General features: G+C 42.1%; 1 protein-coding gene across 1 annotated transcript in view; it reads left to right on the top strand.

Moving 5' to 3' along the window:
* Positions 1 to 18,128, top strand: part of LOC145397154 (putative glutamate receptor) — a 73,118-nt gene extending 54,990 nt beyond the window's left edge. Inside the window, exons 10-13 of the mRNA XM_080270352.1 lie at positions 14,760 to 14,859; positions 15,175 to 15,304; positions 15,556 to 15,635; positions 18,110 to 18,128. Of these exons, the coding sequence (XP_080126478.1) occupies positions 14,760 to 14,859; positions 15,175 to 15,304; positions 15,556 to 15,635; positions 18,110 to 18,128 (329 nt within the window). The remainder of the gene's footprint in view (positions 1 to 14,759; positions 14,860 to 15,174; positions 15,305 to 15,555; positions 15,636 to 18,109) is intronic.
* Positions 18,129 to 18,739: the final 611 nt, after the last annotated feature.

Here is an 18,739-nt window from a genome sequence, read left to right as displayed (position 1 = left end):
GATTGGGGGGTGTCGGAGGTCCAAAATAGCTTGGGATGTGACAGGTTAAAGTATATTACAGTTTTATAATCAGATGTCAAAGCAAATAAGCAAAATGCACGGTCGCCCTTCTGGCTCAGACCACCTCAAATAAATGCAGCTAGACAATGAGGAATGGTTAACAAAACTAGACTATGAGGAACCGTTGAGGAAACTAGAAGATGAGGAACAGTTAAGAAAACAAGAGATTGAAAAGGAATTACTTGAAGAGAACAGAAGCTGGAGTGACCAGGTCAAGAGAGGTTAACGATGTTTAGGCTGATGTGTTGAAATATGTAAAACATCTAGTTTTCAAAGATGAAGTTGACATTTATTTCAGAGACTATGAAAAAATGGCTGGCACTTTATAAAATAATGGATGAAGTCTATTGGGCATTTTTAGTTAGGAGTGTATTTACTGGTAGAACTCAAGAGGTTAGTTGTACCTTATCAGTTAAAGACAGTAATAATTATGAGTTTTGAAAGCTTATAAAAGTTTGCCAGAAGTCCACAGACAAAAATTTAGAAATATGAGACGAGCGACGGTATGACTTACTGTGAGTTTGCTGATATAAAAGAAACGTCATTTCGATAACTGGTGTCTGTCAATAAAAATGTTCAATTATTTTGCCAAGCTAAAGGAACTAATATTAGTTGAAGAGTGCAAAAGATATGTAGATCCTGCCCTCAGGGTGTTTTTGGACGAAAAGGAGGTAAACTCAGTGAGTGGGATTGCCTTGCTTGCTGACACCTATTCCTTGACACATATGAATGGGTCTAAAGTAAAGAAATGTATCAACTAAACCTGTACCCATGAGTGATAATGCAAAGAGAGTATCTCCATATACAACTAGGTCACTGAGTAATCAATTTTTGTGTTTTTACTGCAAAAAGCCAGGGCACACCAAATCATCATGTCTTAAGCTTTTGAGTAAGCAATCGAAGGCCAATGCTTTGATTCAAAGGATACCTGCTTTAGATCCTCGCTCTGGTTTAATTAATCCAAAAATTCTACCCATTGGATAAAGCATATTAACGGTGATCGCGACTTTGCACCATTTATTTCGGAAGGTTATGTCGCCCTAGGCGAGAGTGAAATCATGTACCTTGTAAAGATAATGAAGGACACTGGGGTTGCTCAATCATTGATCCTGGAGGGTGTGCTTCCTTCATCATTGCAGACATCGGTGTTCTCTTGGAAGGTGTTGGTAGAGTTGTTCATGTTCCTCTCCATTGCATCCTCTTGAAGTCAGGTATTGTTTCTGGATCAGTTACTGTTGGTGTAAAATTTTCATTACCAGTGGAAGGAGTATCTTTTCTCTTAGGTAATGACCTAGCTGGTGGTAAAGTTACAGCAGACTCGACTGTAATGGACAGCCCCAGTGATAGCATTAACACCAGGCTTTGGAAAGTGGGATCCCTGGTATGTTCCCTTCTTGTGCAGAGGCACGTGCAAAATCTCTTTTAATATTGTCTAGTATTGATGAAGTTAATTCTAGAGCGAAAATACAGATGACAGGGGTCATCAGTTAGGGATGGATGATGATCTTGGAGTTAGGAATCTGTGTTTTCATGGAACAGATAATGAAGACTGGCTGCTTAAGGTTGATAAAGTTCCAATTGAGAGAAAAGTGTCAATTACAGAGCAGAGTAATGATAAAGAATTGCAAGAATTCATGACTAGGGCTGTCAGTGAGGAGGAGGCAGTAATTCTTCCTAATTGCTATTACATGAAATTTGGTGTACTAAGGAGAAAATGGAGACCTAATGCCACCCCTGCAGATTACTTATGGGAAACGGTATACCAGATTGTTTGCCTCCAAGTTATGGACTAGAAGTTATAAGCCTTGGCCATGATACTCCTATGATGGGTCTTTTATGGATAAGGAAAACCTTGCATAAAGTACTGACAAATTTATACTGACCAGGAGTTTGGAAGGATGTAACAAAGTATTGTAGATCTTGTCACATTTGCCAGATTGTGGGCAAACCAAACCAAATAATTGCTAATGCTCCCCTAAATCCAATTCTAGCTATCGGTGAACCATTTTCTAAAGTTTTAGTTGATTGTGTGGGCCCCTTGCCCAAATCAAGGGCAGGTAATCAGTATTTACTTACTATTGTGTGTAATTACACCAGATTTCCTGAGACTGTTACTCTTCGGATCATTTCATCTAAGTCAATAGTAAAAGATTTGATGAATTTTTTACCACTTTGGGTTGCCTAAAGTAGTACAAAGTGATCAGGGGAGTAATTTTGTCTCTGGGTATTATCAAGAAGCAATGTATGAACTTGGACTTACCCTAGTAAATTCAAGCACTTATCACTCAGAGATTCAAGGCTTCCTCGAAAGGTTTCATCAATCATTTAAAAATATGCTGTGAAAATACCTTCAGAAAACTGGAAAGGATTGGCATGTGGGAGTACCATTTTTGCTGTTTGCCATACATGATGCCGTTCAGGACTCTCTAAGTTTCTGTCCTTATGAGCTTGTTTTTGGTCAAACTGTTAGAGGTTCTTTGAAAGTATTAAAGCAGCAATTGCTGCAAGATAACCCTAACAGTCTATTCTAAAACATGTACAGCATCCACTTGCAAGGCTAAACTGTTTCAGGCTTGGGACATTGCCAGGGAGAGTCTTGCTAGTACACAGCTAAAAATGAAGGAAAGACTTATGTGCAGCACAGTTGAATTTGGTGAGAAGGTATTGGTATTGCTACCTGTAACTTGGCAGCCTCTTTGTGCAAGGCATCATGGTCCTTATGAAATCACTAGAAAGCTTAATGATGTTAATTATGCAGTCAAAACTCCTGATCATCGAGAGAAAGAGCAGGTTTGTCGTATAAACATGATTAAGGAATATCATGACAGAGAATCAAAAGCTGTGTCAGCTGTAATGGTTAAAGTAGAAGCCAAAGAGACTGAACAGGATATGTCACATGATGTAAGGTGTACTGTTACAAGGAAAATTTCAGCACTTATATGATGACAAAAGATCACAATTGTGCACTTTGAAACCCATTTGTCTTTGTTTAAGGATGTGCCAAGTCAGGCTAATCTAATACAGCATGATGTGGATTTTGGTGATGCTTCACCTGTTAAACAATCACCATATCGTGCAAACCCTTTAGAGAGATTTTGAGGCAGAAAATTAATGTTTTTCTTGAAAATAATATAATAGATCCTAGTAAAAGTGAATGGGCTTCGCCATGCCTGTTAGTGCCAAAACCAGATAATTCTTTAAGACTTTGCACTGATTGGAGAAATGTTAATAGTTTTATAAAATAAGATTTATATCCAATACCTAGGATGGATGAAATTATTGATCACCTGGGTAACGCCACCTATGTTAGTAAAGTATATCTTTTGAAAGGCTACTATCAAATCGGGTTGACCGAAAGGGCTAAAGTGATATCGGCATTTGTTACACCTGATGGTTTCTTTCAGTATCTGGTCATGCCATTCGGTATGAAGAATGCCCCAGCATCTTTCCAGTGTCTAATTCATCAACTAACAGCTGACTTGAAGGGGCTTACATCGACGACATCATCGTTTACAGTGAGACGTGGGGGAACCACACACAGCAGCTAAATCAACTTTTAGGACGGTTGTAGGACGCGGGACTTACCGTACTGTGAACCTGCCTAAGGACGACTTCGGTTGTGCTCAGGTGATCTTCCTCGGCCATACGGTGAGACAGGGACAGCTCGCCCCTGTCTCTGCGAAGGTGTCAGTCATCCTGGAGTTTCTATCCCCTAAAAACAAAGAAGCAAGTGATGAGTTTTTTTTTTTTTTGGAATGTTTGGTTACTATCGCCGATTATGTCCTAACCTCTCCATCATGGTTGCTCCACCCGTTAATCTGCTGCAGAAGAACCGGAAGTTCATCTGGACCAAGGAGTGTGGGAACGCCTTCCAGAAGCTATAAGGTCTCCTTATTAATACCCCAGTACTGCGAATTTTTTTTTTTTTCTTTTAGGCGAGGAAGAAGGAACCAAAGGCCATGAGCCGGCAGTAACAGTTCCCTCCAAGAGAAAAACAAAAACAATAGAGAGCCAAATTCAAGATCTGAACATTTTGAGATGCCTGGACACACTGCGTTTGAAAGACTGGAGATCATAGGCAGCAGGAAATACAGACAGAGGGAGACAGTTCCAGAGCTGACCTGTAACATAAATGAAAGACTGGGAGTAACGGTTAACTCTTGCATTAGAGAGTTGGACAGAAAAGGGATGAGAGTTTGCTGCTAGACGGGTGCTATGCACCCGTCGTAGAGGTGGGGGAATGCAAGCAAACAGTTCAGAGCAGCAGTGACCATTAAAGTAGCGATAGAAAAGAGATAAAGATGCAACAGTGCTGCGAAGAGACAGAGGTTCAAGGGAGTCAGTAAGAGGAGGAGAGTTAATGAGACGAGAAGCCTTTGACTCCACCCTATTGAGAAGAGCTGTATGTGGGGAGCCTCCCCACACATGAGAGTTGTACTCCACACAGGGGCGGATAAAACCCCTGTATAGAGTCAACAATTGTGCAGGGGTAAAGAAAGAGCGGAGTCTGCTTAGCACACCCAATCTCTTGGAAGCAGATTTTACAAGAGATGTAATATGATCTTTCCAAGATAAGTCCCGAGTAAATGAAACCCCAAGCATGTTCAAGGATGATGCAGGATTAAGCTGAATATTATTAAACATTAGTGGGTATACCTGTGGAAGATTCTGTCAGGTTGATAGGTGTAAGAACTGAGTCTTAGATGCATTAAAAACAACCATATTATTTTTACACCAGTCAGATATACGAGCCAAGTCAGACATAAGGTGTGCCATAGCCTCATCCCTTGTTTGTTGAAGTAACTGTTGAGATGGGCGTTGCGGGAACCGAATGGAAAGGTGAAGGGTGGACTCATCAGCGTATGAGTGGATAGGGTTAGATGTACAGCTAAGAAGGTCATTGATGAATAAAAGGAAGAAAGTTGGTGATAGGACAGAGCCCTGAGGAACACCACTGTTGATAGATCTAGGAGAAGAATGATGGCCGTCTACAACAGCGGCTATAGAACGACCAGAAAGGAAGCTAGCGATGAAGGCACAGATAGAAGGATAGAAACCGTAGGAGGGCAGTATGGAAATTAAAGATTTATGCCAGACTCGATCGAAAGCCTTTGAGATGTCAAGTGGAATGGCAAAGCTTTCGCCAAAGTCCGGAAAGGAGGATTACCAGGAGTCTGAAAGGTAGGTCAGAAGATTGCCAGTGGAGTGTCCCTGACGGAACCCGTACTGACGATCGGAAAGAAGATTGTGATAGGAAAGATGCCTTAAAATTTTTCTATTGAGAATTGACTCGAAAACTTTTGAAATACAGGCCGTTAAAGCAATTGGACGATAGTTGGAGGGTTGGGAGTGGTCACCCTTCTTTGGGACTGGCTGAATGAGAGCAAACTTCCAGCAAGAAGGAAAGGTATAAGTTGATAGACAAAGGCGAAAGAGTCTGCCTAGGCAGGGTGTAAGCACAGAAGCACAGTTCTTGAGAACAACAGGAGGGACCCCATCAGGCCCATATGCCTTGTTAGTACTGAGGCCAGTGATGGCAGAAAATACATCAACTGAAGAAATTTTAATGTCAGCCATGAGGAAGTCAGAGGGGGGAAGTGATGGAGGAACAGCACCGGAATCGTCTAAGGTGGAATTGGAGGAGAAAGTCTTTGCGAAGAGATCTGCTTTATCAGTAGAAGAAATAGCTACAGAACCATCAGAGTAGAAAAGAGGAGGGAAGGATGATGAAGGAAAGTTGTTAGAAAGATTTTTGGCAAGGTGCCAGAAGGAGCGGGAAGAATTCGAGTTGGAGAGTTGAGAGCATTTAGTATGGATGAAATTATTTTTAGTAGAACGAAGAACAGACTTAGCACGATTCCGGGCAGAAACGTAAAGATGATGTGATTCAGGGGTGGGTTGGCTCTCAACTCTCCTTGTTGCGGACAGCATTAGAACAAGCGTGATTAAACCAAGGCTTTCTTGCGTTAGTCAAAGGATATGAGAAAGGAATGTATGCTTCCATGCCCGAGAGAATAACCTCCGTAATGTGCTACACATAGATGCTAGTTATGTTGGACCTGGTGCAGTATTATTACAGGAAGATGCTGGGAAGGTTTTGCATCCAGTATGCTATTATAGTGCAAAGCTGAAATGATGCCAGTTGAACTATGCCACCACTGAAAAGGAGGCATTGGCATTGGTGATGAGGTTTACCTGAGTGCCTCTCCCTTTCCCATACAAGTGTTCACTGATCACAACCCACTAGTTTTTATTGAGAAGTTTAAGAATAAAAATTAAAGGCTGATGAGGTGGAGTTTTCTGCTGCAGCCTTATAGTTTTTAGTGCCTTAAAAGACGTGATAATGTCCTGGCTGATTGTCTGTCACGTAATTTCCATGAAGATTAAAGGAGCATCAGGACACAACTTGATTGGGAGGGAGATTTGTAAAGAGGGTAGCATTGTTATGAGTGTAAATTTCTGGTGTTAGGACGATCGAGGATTCGAGCCACTATTTTTTTTTTTTTTTTTTTTTTGAGGGGAGGCTTATCGACCATTAGGACCGAAGTCCCAATCTGGTCATTAAGGCAATACACACACACACACACACACACACACACACACACACACACACACACACAAATATATATATATATATATATATATATATATATATATATATATATATATATATATATATATATATATATACATAGAGAGAGAGAGAGAGAGAGAGAGAGAGATAATGTAGGCCCAAATACTTTACAGAATTTTGAAAAGGTGCCGCCTGATTATCCAAAGTCAGGCACAAATTAGGCACATTATGATCAGTGAAAACTACAGCGGCACACTTAGAGATGGAAAACTTAAATCCCCACTGCGAGGCCCATTGGTAGACTGAATCAAGGGCTGCTTAAATCCGTTCAGCCAGCAATTGCGCCTAACGGAAAGAGTGCCATATTGCACAATCATCAGCATATAGTGAGTATTTAAGATTCCTCGGGATGGGAGCTGATGATATAACATAATTGATCATAATACTAAATAAAGTAGGACTAAGCACACTTCCCTGTGGCACCCCAGTTTCCTGGATAAATATATCCAGTGTTACGTTATGGGGCAATTTGACGGAGAAAGTCCTGTCCCTTTAGAAATTTTAAATAAAAATTGGCAAATTTCCTCTTAAACCATAAGCATTGAGCTTCCTTAGTGTAACATGTCGCCATGTCATGTCATAGGCTTTATGTTTGTCCAAAAACACCCCTACCATGAATTCTTTATCGGCGAATGCATCTGCAATACAATGCTCGAAATTCATTAAATGATCTAGTGAACTTCTGTATTTACGGAAACGACATTGTTGATCATTTAACAAATTCTTTGACTTTAAAACAAAAACAAGCCCATTGTTAACCATTCCTTCCATGACCTTACGTAGGCAATAAGTCAACACAATAGGACGAAATGAATTGGGATTCATAAGACGACCAGCCTCTTTGGGTATCGGTATGACATGCAGAAAGTGCCATGAGTTTGGGAAAGTTCGACACGCCCAAAGGTCACTGTACATCACTGTACATTGCTAACAGCTTAATCAGGTTGTCCTGACTAAGATGCTGGATCATTCTGTACACGATGGTATCTTGCCCAGGGCTGGTGTCTTTACAGGATTTAAAGGCAAAGAGCACCTCATGTTGTATGAGGAGTCTGCGCCTTCTGTGGAAAAGTCTAGTATTCGTAGCTCAGCCGTGTGTTTATGATTTTGGAAATGCGGGTCATAATTGGCTGAGGTACTTTCATAAGAAAAACTGGCGAGGATGTTAGCTGCGTCCACCGTCATAGATGTTGTTACTGACCTGCAGTGTGGTGACAGGGATGCATGGGCCTTCATTATTTAATATTCTTATATGGACCAGAGTTTAATGAGTGGGGTAGATCAATTCACCGTGGAAACAAAATTCCTTCAGGAGTAACGTTTGGCCTTTATTATTCTCCTTGTCTCAGCCCGTGCCTGTTTGTATGCAAAAAAATTTTCCTCGGTAGGCTGACTGTCAAAAATCCTGCATCTCCTATTGTGTTTCCTTAATGCTTGTCAGCAATCCGGTGTCCACCAATGTGCATGTAATATGGATTTGGTTATATTTTCGACCTTTACATTTATGGTCTCCCTAGATACATCTAAATTGGCGATCCTTGAGAAGGATTCCCAAGCTGCTATCTTATAGTTAGCACCAGTCAAGCAAGGCAGTACTCCCAAGGTGGATGGAAAGCTGATGACAGGAAGAGCTGGAGCTCCCATTTCATACGTCTTTGGGAGTAGTTCCTGACCATCCCCTTTTGCTGAACCTTTTCAGTGTATCAGTAACACAGCGAGTAGGCCAGCATGCTCTCTAATACAAGTTTCTCTAACTGTCAACACCAAACTACATGCACAGTACACACCTCACTTCCTTTTCCAAAATTCAAACAAATTATGGCATTATCTCTAATCATAGCCTCGGAGTCCCTGGGGGGGGACCATAAATACCCCCACCATCCGCCTCTCTCCTGGTGACGACTCGAGCTGCCTGAAACCACTGCCTGACTCACTTCTTCATTTCTGCAACTTTCACGGCCTTTCCTCTAACTCTCGCTCTGTTGAGCACCACCTCTCCTCCACTAAACCTCACCTTCTTTTCCTGACTGAGACTCAGCTGTCTGAGGCAACTGACAGCAAATTCTATTCTGTATCCTCCAACTTTCTCTATACTCATTTCAAAGCCAAAGGTGGCTGTTGTGTATAATTATGCAACGACTTATTTTGCTCTCGTGTCCCTGAACTTGATACTTTTAAATTCTCTACACTCTGGCTTCCTCTTTCCTGTCATTGTCTGACTAAATATATCTGTGCTGCTTACTTATCCCCTGCTTCTACTGACTATGAAAAATTCTTTGACTATCTTACTTCTCTGATGGAATGCATTCTATCCATTTTTCCTTTCTCTGAAATCTTCATTCTAGGAGATTTCAATACTCACCACTATCTTTGGCTCTCCTCTCCTTTCACTGATCCACCTGGTGAACAAGCCTACATCTTTTCTATCCATAATTACCTAGAGCAGCTTGTACAGTACCCTACTCATATCCCTGACTGCCTTGGAGAAAGCTCCAGCATACTTGACCTCTTCCTTACAAGAAATCATTCCGCTTACACTGTTAATCTTTCCTTTCCGTTTGGCTCCTCCGATCACAACCTTATTACTTTAACTTGTCCTGGTGCTCAGGTACAGCCTGTTGACCCTCCAAATAAATGTCGACTGTTGCACTTTGGAGCTGCAGATTGGGAGGCCCTCAGGCAGTATTTCTTTGATTTTCCAGGAATCCTTATTGCTTGCATGGCCGTCAGCCATTTGAATGTGCGTTTCGCATTACAAAGGTTATTCTCTCGGGCATGGAAGCATACATTCCCTTCTCATATCCTTTGGCTAATGCAAGAAAGCCTTGGTTTAATTGTGCTTGTTCTAATGCTGTCCTCAACAAGGGGAGGGCCTATAAAACGTACTAGAGCCAGCCCACCCCTGAATCACATCTTTTTTATGTTTCTGCCTGGAATCGTGCTAAGTCTGTTCTTTGCTCTGCTAAAAATAATTTCATCTCTACTAAATGCTCTCAACTCCCCAACTCGAATTCTTCCCGCTCCTTCTGAAACCTTGCTAAAAACCTTTCTAACACCTTTTCCTGATCATCCTTCCCTCTCCTTTTCTACTCTGATGGTTCTGTAGCTGTTTCTACTACTGATAAAGCAGATCTCTTCGTTCAGACTTTCTCCTCCAATTCCACCTTAGACGATTCCGGTGCTGTTCCTCCATCACTTCCTCCCTCTGACTTCCTCATGGCTGACATTAAAATTTCTTCAGCTGATGTATTTTCGGCCATCACTGGCCTCAGTACTATCAAATCATATGGGCGTGATGGAGTCCCTCCTGTTGTCCTCAAGAACTGTGCTTCTGTGCTTACACCATGCCTAGGCAAACTTTTCCACCTTTATCTATCAACTTGTACCTTTCTTTCTTGCTGGAAGTTTGCTCTCATAATATAAAAATTTCAAAGCATCTTTCCTATCACAACCTTCTTTCTGATAGTCAGTATGGGTTCCGTCAGGGACGCTCCATTGGCGAGCTTCTCACCTACCTTTCAGACTCCTGGTCATCCTCCTTTCGGGACTTTGGCGAAAGCTTTGCCATTGCACTTGACATCTCAAAGGCTTTCGATCGAGTCTGGCATAAAACTTTAATTTCCGAACTGCCCTCGTACGGTTTCTATCCCTCATTTTGTGCCTTCAACTATAGCTTCCTTTCTGGTCGTTGTATAGCCGCTGTTGTAGACGGTCGTCTTTCTTCTCCTAGATCTATCAACAGTGGTGTTCCTCAGGGCTCTGTCCTATCAACAACTCTCTTCCTCTTATTCATCAATGGCCTTCTAAGCTGTACATCTAAACTTATCCACTCGTACGCTGATGACTGCACATTTCACCTTTCCATTCAGTTCCAGCAATGTCCATCTCAGCAGTTACTTCAACAAACAAGGGATGAGGCTATGGCACACCTAATGTTTGACTTTGCTTGTATTTCTGACTGGGGTATAAATAATCTTGTTTTTAATGCATCAAAAACTCAGTTCTCACACCTTTCAAACCGACAAATCTTTCACGGGAGTATCCACTTATGTTTATTAGTATTAAGCTTAATCCTGCATCATCCTTGAACTTGCTTGGGGTTTCATTCACTCGGGACTTATCTTGGAAAGATCATATTACGTCTCTTGTAAAATCTGCTTCCAAGAGATTAGATGTGCTAGGCCGATTCTGTTCTTTCTTTACCCCTGCTCAGTTGTTGGGTTTATACACGGGTTTTGTCCGCCCCTGTGTAGAGTACAACTCTCATGTGTGGGGAGGCTCCCCACATACAGCTCTTCTCAACAGGGTGGAGTCAAAGGATTTTTGTCTCATTAACTCCCCTCCTCTTATTGGCTCCCTTCAACCTCTGTCTCTTCACTGCACTGTTGCATCTTTATCTCTTTTATATTGTTACTTCAATGGTCACTGCTCCTCTGAACTCTCTGCTTGCATCCCTCCACCTCTACGACGGGTGCGGAGCACCCGTCTAGCAGCAAACTCTCATCACTTTTCTGTCCAACTCTCTAATGCAAGACTTAACCGTTACTCTCAGTCCTTCATTCATGCAACAGGTCAACACTGGAATTGTCTCTGTATTTCCTGCTAGCTATGATCTCCAGTCTTTCAAATGCAGTGTGTCCAGGCATCTTGAAATTATCAGATCTTGAATTTGGCTCTCTCTTGTATTTTGTTTTTCTCTTGGAAGGAACAGTATTGTGGGCTCGTGGCCTTTGGTTCCTTATTGCTAGCATAAAAAAAAAAGGTAAATTTTGGGAGTGGAGGGTACGAAACAATATCGCGTGAATAAGAAAGACAGATGGGTAAATGATCACTTCCCAAGGAGTCGTCATAAGGATTCCATGAGAAATCTTAATGTATACCTGGGGAGGCCAGAGACAAGTCAATATCCGAAAAGTTACCAGTACGATCATCTACATGAGTTGCTCTAGCATCGTTCAGATGACAGAGGTTGGACTGTAGTATTAGGTCGGCTACTTGCTCCCCACGACCATCGATCCTCAAGCTACCCCAGCGATAGTGGTGGGCGTTAAAGCTGCCCAACACTAAATTGTTCTGAGGCAGATGTTCAGATAGCGAATTCAAAACATCACTATCAATGGGGCCATGTGGTGGATAGTGGAGAGAGGAAATAGACAGATACATGTTATTAAATTTTACTCTGCACACGACAGCTAACAAAGCAGAATTTAGAATCACTTCCGTTTGTGGATGTGATTTGTGTGTGTAGGCTACATGGCAACTCAGTGACCTTCATATTGTCTATACGAATGGTAGTGTTTGAACTGGAGAGGATCAGGGTGATCCACCAAGAGCGTCTCCTGTAAACAAATAACATCTGGCCTGTGTATAGATAGGAGAATTGCTATATTGTGTAATTTACTTCCAAGAATCCTACAATTCCACTGTAACACAGTGAGTGTGATGATTAAAGATTAACGAGGGTGGCCAGTGTACTTAGTTTTTTTACGCCCCCCGCGTCCAGGTGAGTGACTACCGGGGGACCTTTCCTGGTGCTTCCTGGTGGAAACCTCCACATTTTCGTCAATAACTAGGCTCCCAGACCCCACCAAGGAAGAGCTACCCTTTATCTTTCTAGTTGGACCAGGAATAGGAAGGACATGAGGACGTGACTGTTTCGTGAGGATGGTAAAATTAATCTTATCTGACTTGTCAGACTTCGGTTTTGGCTGCACCAACTGCGAAGGAGCAGCGGCAGCCAGAGAATACAATGTAGCGACAGGGATGTCTGTATGACAGCTGGAACGTACAGGAGGGTGAGAATGAGTGGTAGGGCACGTGGCATGAGGAGCAAAGGTAAGGTCAGTCTGTGTCTCCATGATGCATATCACGGGATGGGACACAACCGCCGATGCATAGGAGACATGAGGCTTGGGAGTTGCATGTAACTCCTTCACCTTATTCCATGCATCATAGTAGGCAATGCCCTCAGTCGCCATCACTGTGCAAACCTCTTTCTCCTCCGTTCACTTGGGACAAACCCTCGAGGAAGTGGAGTGAGCGTCCTTGCAGTGAAAGCAACATTCAGTCTCGGATGTACAGTGGTTAGCAGAGTGGCCTACAGCCAGGCACTTGCCACACACCAAGTTGGAAGCCTGACAAGTCTTTTCATGATGCCCATAAATCTGGCACTTTGAGCAACAAAGGGAATTGGGAATGTACAGTCTCATATTGATAATTTCATATCCTATTATCACATAAGTAGGAAGAGATACTTTGCCGTAAGTCAAGATTACTGTGGCTGTCTTCGACCTTTTTCCTTCTTGGAAACTAATGATGTACCGTGCATGAATTTCATCATGCTGAGCAAGTTCATGGATGATGTCATCCTCTTCCATAACCATGAGGTCCCTGCAGGTGATAACACCTTTGCAGGATTTCATGGAATGAGGCATCCTCGGCTCAACATCATAACAATGAATTTGCTCAACTTCATCAAATCCTTAACCTGGGACATGTTTGTAGTCTTTACGAGAAGATCTCCGCTAGCAAGTTTATTCACCTGTTCTACTTCTGCATATCCGTCAACCACGTTCTTGATAATAATAGGAGTGAGGCTGGACAGAGGAGTAGAACCAACCATGTGTATCACAACAAAAGAAGCGTTTTTCACAATAATGTCTAGCAGGGTGCTTGTCTGGGGCCATTCAGTCTCGGGGGTCTGTCCGTGAAACAGTCGGGGGTCTGTCAGGACCACCTGCCCCCTGGGTGGGAGGGGGAGGCAATAGGGGTGTCCGCCATAGTAACCACTTCCTCCTCGCGGGGGAAGTGGGAAGAAGGAGAAAAACGAACAAGGGACAAAGTACCCGGGGAAGACACACCTAGTCTTAGATTACCCTCTCAAACCACTGTCGAGAGGACATGCCTGTTTATAACTCACACCCCAGAGCGATCAGTAGGGGATACACTCCAGAGGCGAGTAAGCAAAGGCAATCTTAGTAAACAAATACAAACACTTACTATATCTCTAATAAGGGTAGGGAGGAATATGAAGTCTAGCTAACCTAACTTTATTAAGGATAAGTGCAAAAAAACTATTGCCGGTGGGGCAGCCTTACAATCTGGAGGAGAGTCCAGCACACGTCCGTTCTCTCCGCAGCCATGCATAAAAGTCCTCCTCCCACTGTTCTGTGAGGAGTGTGCATGTAACTGGTGTTTAGGTGGTTCAAAGGTTCGAACTATTGTTGATCCAAGAATGGATTCACATGCTATTATCATACAGTAGTATGAAATTTTATTTATTAAGTAAAGTTAATGATTCATACTGTTTACTGTATTTGCTTCTCTATATATGTCGATAGCATATTGTTTTGATAGTTGAGCTGTGGTGAAGTCGCCCACAGTCAGGGAGATCTTCCCCTACCCTCGGCCGAGACAGACGTCTCTTCTTCTGTTCGTTGTTTAAATTGTTACTCATTCCTAATTTTTTTTATTTGTTTTATGCGAATGATTAATATTATATTGCTTGTTTATTCCCTGTTCTGAATGAGGACTAGGCTCTTACGTGCAGCTGGAGGGTGGCTGGCGAACCTTTTGTTTGATTAAGACAATACAGAGAACTTAACCTTTGCAACTGAGCCATTCTTGAATATCGAAGAGTCGTGATTGTAACAGTGTGTGTGTGTGTGTGTGTGTGTGTGTGTGTGTGTGTGTGTGTGTGTGTGTGTGTGTGTGTGTGTGTGTGTGTGTGTGTGTGTGTGTGTGTGTCTCTGTCCCTGTCCCTATCTCTGTCGCTGTGTGTGTGTGTGTGTGTGTGTGTGTGTGTGTGTGTGTGTGTGTGTGTGTGTGTGTGTGTCTGTCTGTCTGTCTGTCAGTCTGTCTCTTTGTCTCTGTCCCTTTCAGTGTTCTTGTCTCTGTCGCTGTGTGTGTGTGTGTGTGTGTGTGTGTGTGTGCGTGTGTGTGTGCGTGTGTGTGTGTGTGTGTGTGTGTGTGTGTGTGTGTGTGTGTGTGTGTGACTGGAAAGGTCATATAGTATATTCGTGGCACTAATTTTGGCCATATTTAACTATTTTCTTGGTGCCAACAGGAAAGTGTGACTTCTATCTAGCACGTGAGGAGTTCCTAACCTCGATACTTGCCATGGCGGGGCCCAAGAACAGCCCACTCATCAGCGCTGTCAGCCGCAGGTCAGCTATTATACATCAGTTTTATCTGCTTGGTCTGGTAAGTTACTCCTGAGTTGATTAAGATCATTCGACTTTACCAAAGTTAATAAAAGTTTTTTTTTTCGATGAATAGGTTACAGGCTATTCTGTTTTTGCCTAATCTTGGCATAAAACTGCCATCTCTGCATTTTGAATACGGAATTGTAATTGTTGCTTATTACTAGAATTGTGGTCATGAAGGAGTAGTTACGTAAACAAAGCCACAAAAGGACGAAAATCTTGGCCAAGATAATTTGAAAGGTTTATGGTAACATATTCATAATCACGTGTTTGCAGGATCATAACAGTGATAGAAGCAGGTATCTACGACCACTGGATCAACAGCTACACCCCCAACATGACCACCTGCCTCAACCCACCCACAACCATGGCCGTCAGATCCTCACTCAGCCTCTCCAATATATGGGTAACTTCCTCACTGTGCTTTCGTGAGCCATACTTTCTACTCATCCATCCATCTACGAGAATATATCTATCTGTCGTTCCATCCATCCATCCAATCACGTATCCATCCATCCAAGTATCCTTTCTCTCTCTCTCTCTTTCTTTGCCCATCTGGTTGTCTGTCTATTTATTCATATATATTATTAAGTGAACCGGTACGACTTGTACTAAATATGATGCAGTTTCCTAAAAGTATATTCTCTCACATTGCAGGGAACACTGGTGATTTACGTGGCTGGCCTGGCAATTAGTTTTCACGTGTTCTGCTTCGAGCTCATCTACTCACACCTCCGGTAATGTGTCCGTGATGAAGGATGTGAGGCTGTTGGTGTGGCAGAGTCGAATCAGTTATCCACCGGCGTTTGGAGTTTATATTGCAAGTTACTAACCGGGACGTATACTAGATATCTTGCAGACTGAATCATAACGTTGCGAGATCCAGTTTATATATATATATATATATATATATATATCTTTAGTACAAGCGTCATTTACATTTCATTTTTGCTATTAAAGAAACTTTTATTGAGAGAGAGAAAGATGATCTCGAGTTGGATTGGACACATTCTGAAACTCTCCTAAGCTGATGGAAACCGTCTAGAAATGGGAAAGACAAAATTGGAAAGATATCAACGTATTTATCCAGTTTATATTTCATCCTTGCTGCAGACGATTTATTCACCTTACAACAAGCTTTTGCCACTTTTTCTTCGGAACGTCTCCCCGAAGCTGAATTAAATTTTTAGTTATGGAAGGGAAAAAATAGAATACGTCACCGGACTGAAAGGGTTAAAAAGCTAATGGATGTTGTTTGTAAGGTCTTTAGTGCACGAAATGCTGTTTTATTCTAAGCTAAATAAAATCATCGAAAAATAACAAGCACTTAATGAAAGATTCCTTAATAAAGAGAAGGATTCTTGAGATTCGTTATAATCCCTTCCATACGAGAACAGTCTTAAACGTTACAAAGCAGACTCGTCAGAGCAAGGATCTATCTATCTGTATGTCTGTCTATCAATCTATCTATTGGCAAACGCCTCAATCCCGTAAGGGATGACCACAAACAAATCACCTCCAAGGCTAGTTGTCCTTTAACATCGGCTGTTCTCCCTCCAGCTCGTAACCCCCTCTCTCATATATCACTACACTTCATTGACCCATCTCATCCCTGATCTCCCACTCATCCTCTCCCAAATCACCTCACTCGCATACACTCTTCTACTCAGTCTCTCATTTTTCATTCTCTGTACATAGACAGACGATACAGTGAAAAATATCGGCATGTTAGTTTTTCTTAATAAACTCAAAGTATTTTCCTCTCCAGCAAGGGAAGCCTTTGCTATGCTGCATGAGAGCGTCTGGAGAGGAAAATAAACTGTGACGGGTAATCGCATGCTGAAGACTCAAGCACTCTGGTATCCTTACTTGCTTTGCTCTGGCGAAAAATAAAGTTATACTGTAACTACTTTTTTATGTTATCAGTAGTTTTGTATGATTTCTTGCGTTGATTACTTCTATATACCGTTATTTTTCTGACTAATAGGTTCAGGATGCTCACACACACACACACACACACACACACACACACACACACACACACACACACACACACACACACACACACACACACACACACACACACACACACACACACACACACACACACACACACACACACACACACACACACACACACACACACACACACACACACACACACACACACAAATAAAATAATCTGGTTGTTTTTAATGCATCAAAGACTCATTTTTTACACCAATCAACCCGACAAAATCTTCCACAGGTATACCCACTAATGTTTAATAACATTAAGCTTAATCCTGCATCATCCTTGAACATGCTTGGGGTTTCATTTACTCGGGACTTAACTTGGAAAGATCATATTATATCTCTTGTAAAATCTGCTTCCAAGATTATAGGTGTGCTAAGCCAACTCCATTCCTTCTTTAACCTTGCACAATTGTTGACTCTATACAGGGGTTTTATCCGCCTCTGTGTGGAGTACAACTCTCATGTGTGGGAAGGCTCCCCACATACAGCTCTTCTCAACAGGGTGGAGTCAAAGGCTTTCGTTTCATTAACTCTCCTCCTCTTACTGACTCCCTTCAACCTCTGTTTCCTCGCCGCGCTGTTGCATTTTTACCTCTTTTCTATCGCTACTTCAATGGTCACTGCTTCTCTAAACTGTCTGCATGCATTCCTCCACCTCTACGACGGGCGCGTAGCACCCGTCTAGCAACAAACTCTCATCCCTTTTCTGTCCAACTCTCTAATGCAAGAGTTAACCGTTACTCCCAGTCCTTCATTTATGCAACAGGTCAACTCTGGAACTATCTCCCTCTGTCTGTATTTCCTGATTCCTATGATCTCCAGTCTTTGAAACGCAGTGTGTCCGGGCATCTTGAAATGATCGGATCTTGAATTTGGCTGTCTCTTGTATTTTGATTTTTCTCTTGGAAGGAACAATTTTGCGGGCTCGCAGCCTTTGGTTCCTTCTTCCTCACACACACACACACACACACACACACACACACACACACACACACAAATACGAACATTCGTAATATACTGTACTCGGACTGCCAAAGAGGATATATTACATTAGTCGTCAAGTTATGGAACACAAATACCGAGGCTTCAAACCGAATCAGTGACTTCAAACATAAGCCTCTCATCAAGCATCACTTTGTTCATAAAGTGGTGTTGCAAAGATATAAGCTTTTTGTATATCCTGTAAACATTGCAGAACCGAATACACGGCTTGATCTCGCTGTTCTCCTTGGCTATTCAGTATAACTTTGGTCATACAATAGGTTTCTTAATCATTATACATAAAGGTAATATTATTGACTGACTACATTTTATGGAGGCCAATTTTGTACACGCCTTGATTAAATCAATAAGGAGGGAGTATTTATGTTAGTGTTTAAGGGTCGTGTAGTAAGTGGAGAGGCACCGTAAAGCCTCTTCCTAATCGATTTATTTTACTTATTACATCCAAAAAGTCCTGCCTGTACTGTTTATATCGCTTACAAAATCGACATGCTTTCCATCAACGACGTACAAGATTATGCTGAGGTGTCAGGTGAGGAACAAATCGCTATGAAAAAGGAACTACTGAGCCAACAGGGTCACCTGGGCCCATATTCTCGTCAGGTATGGAGGCTTCGTAACACCTCTTCCTTAACTATTCATTTTTGGATATGGCTGGTTAATATCCTTTTGTACGCTGTTTATGCAGATTAGGGCGATATTAGAAGGATTTATGTTACACGGAATAAGGCTTTAAAGTGTAACAGGCAAAATAAATAGCTTAGGAAGAGGTGTTAGGAAGCTCCCTTACCCAAAGAGAATACTGGCCTAGATGACATTGATG

The sequence above is a fragment of the Coenobita brevimanus genome, chromosome 40 (genome assembly GCF_032717465.1).
Source record: "Coenobita brevimanus isolate Jiangsu-jjx chromosome 40, ASM3271746v2, whole genome shotgun sequence".
NCBI lineage: Eukaryota > Metazoa > Arthropoda > Malacostraca > Decapoda > Coenobitidae > Coenobita > Coenobita brevimanus.
The sequence above is the reverse complement of the archived record's forward strand: the minus strand, read 5'-3'. Positions and strand labels throughout refer to the sequence as shown.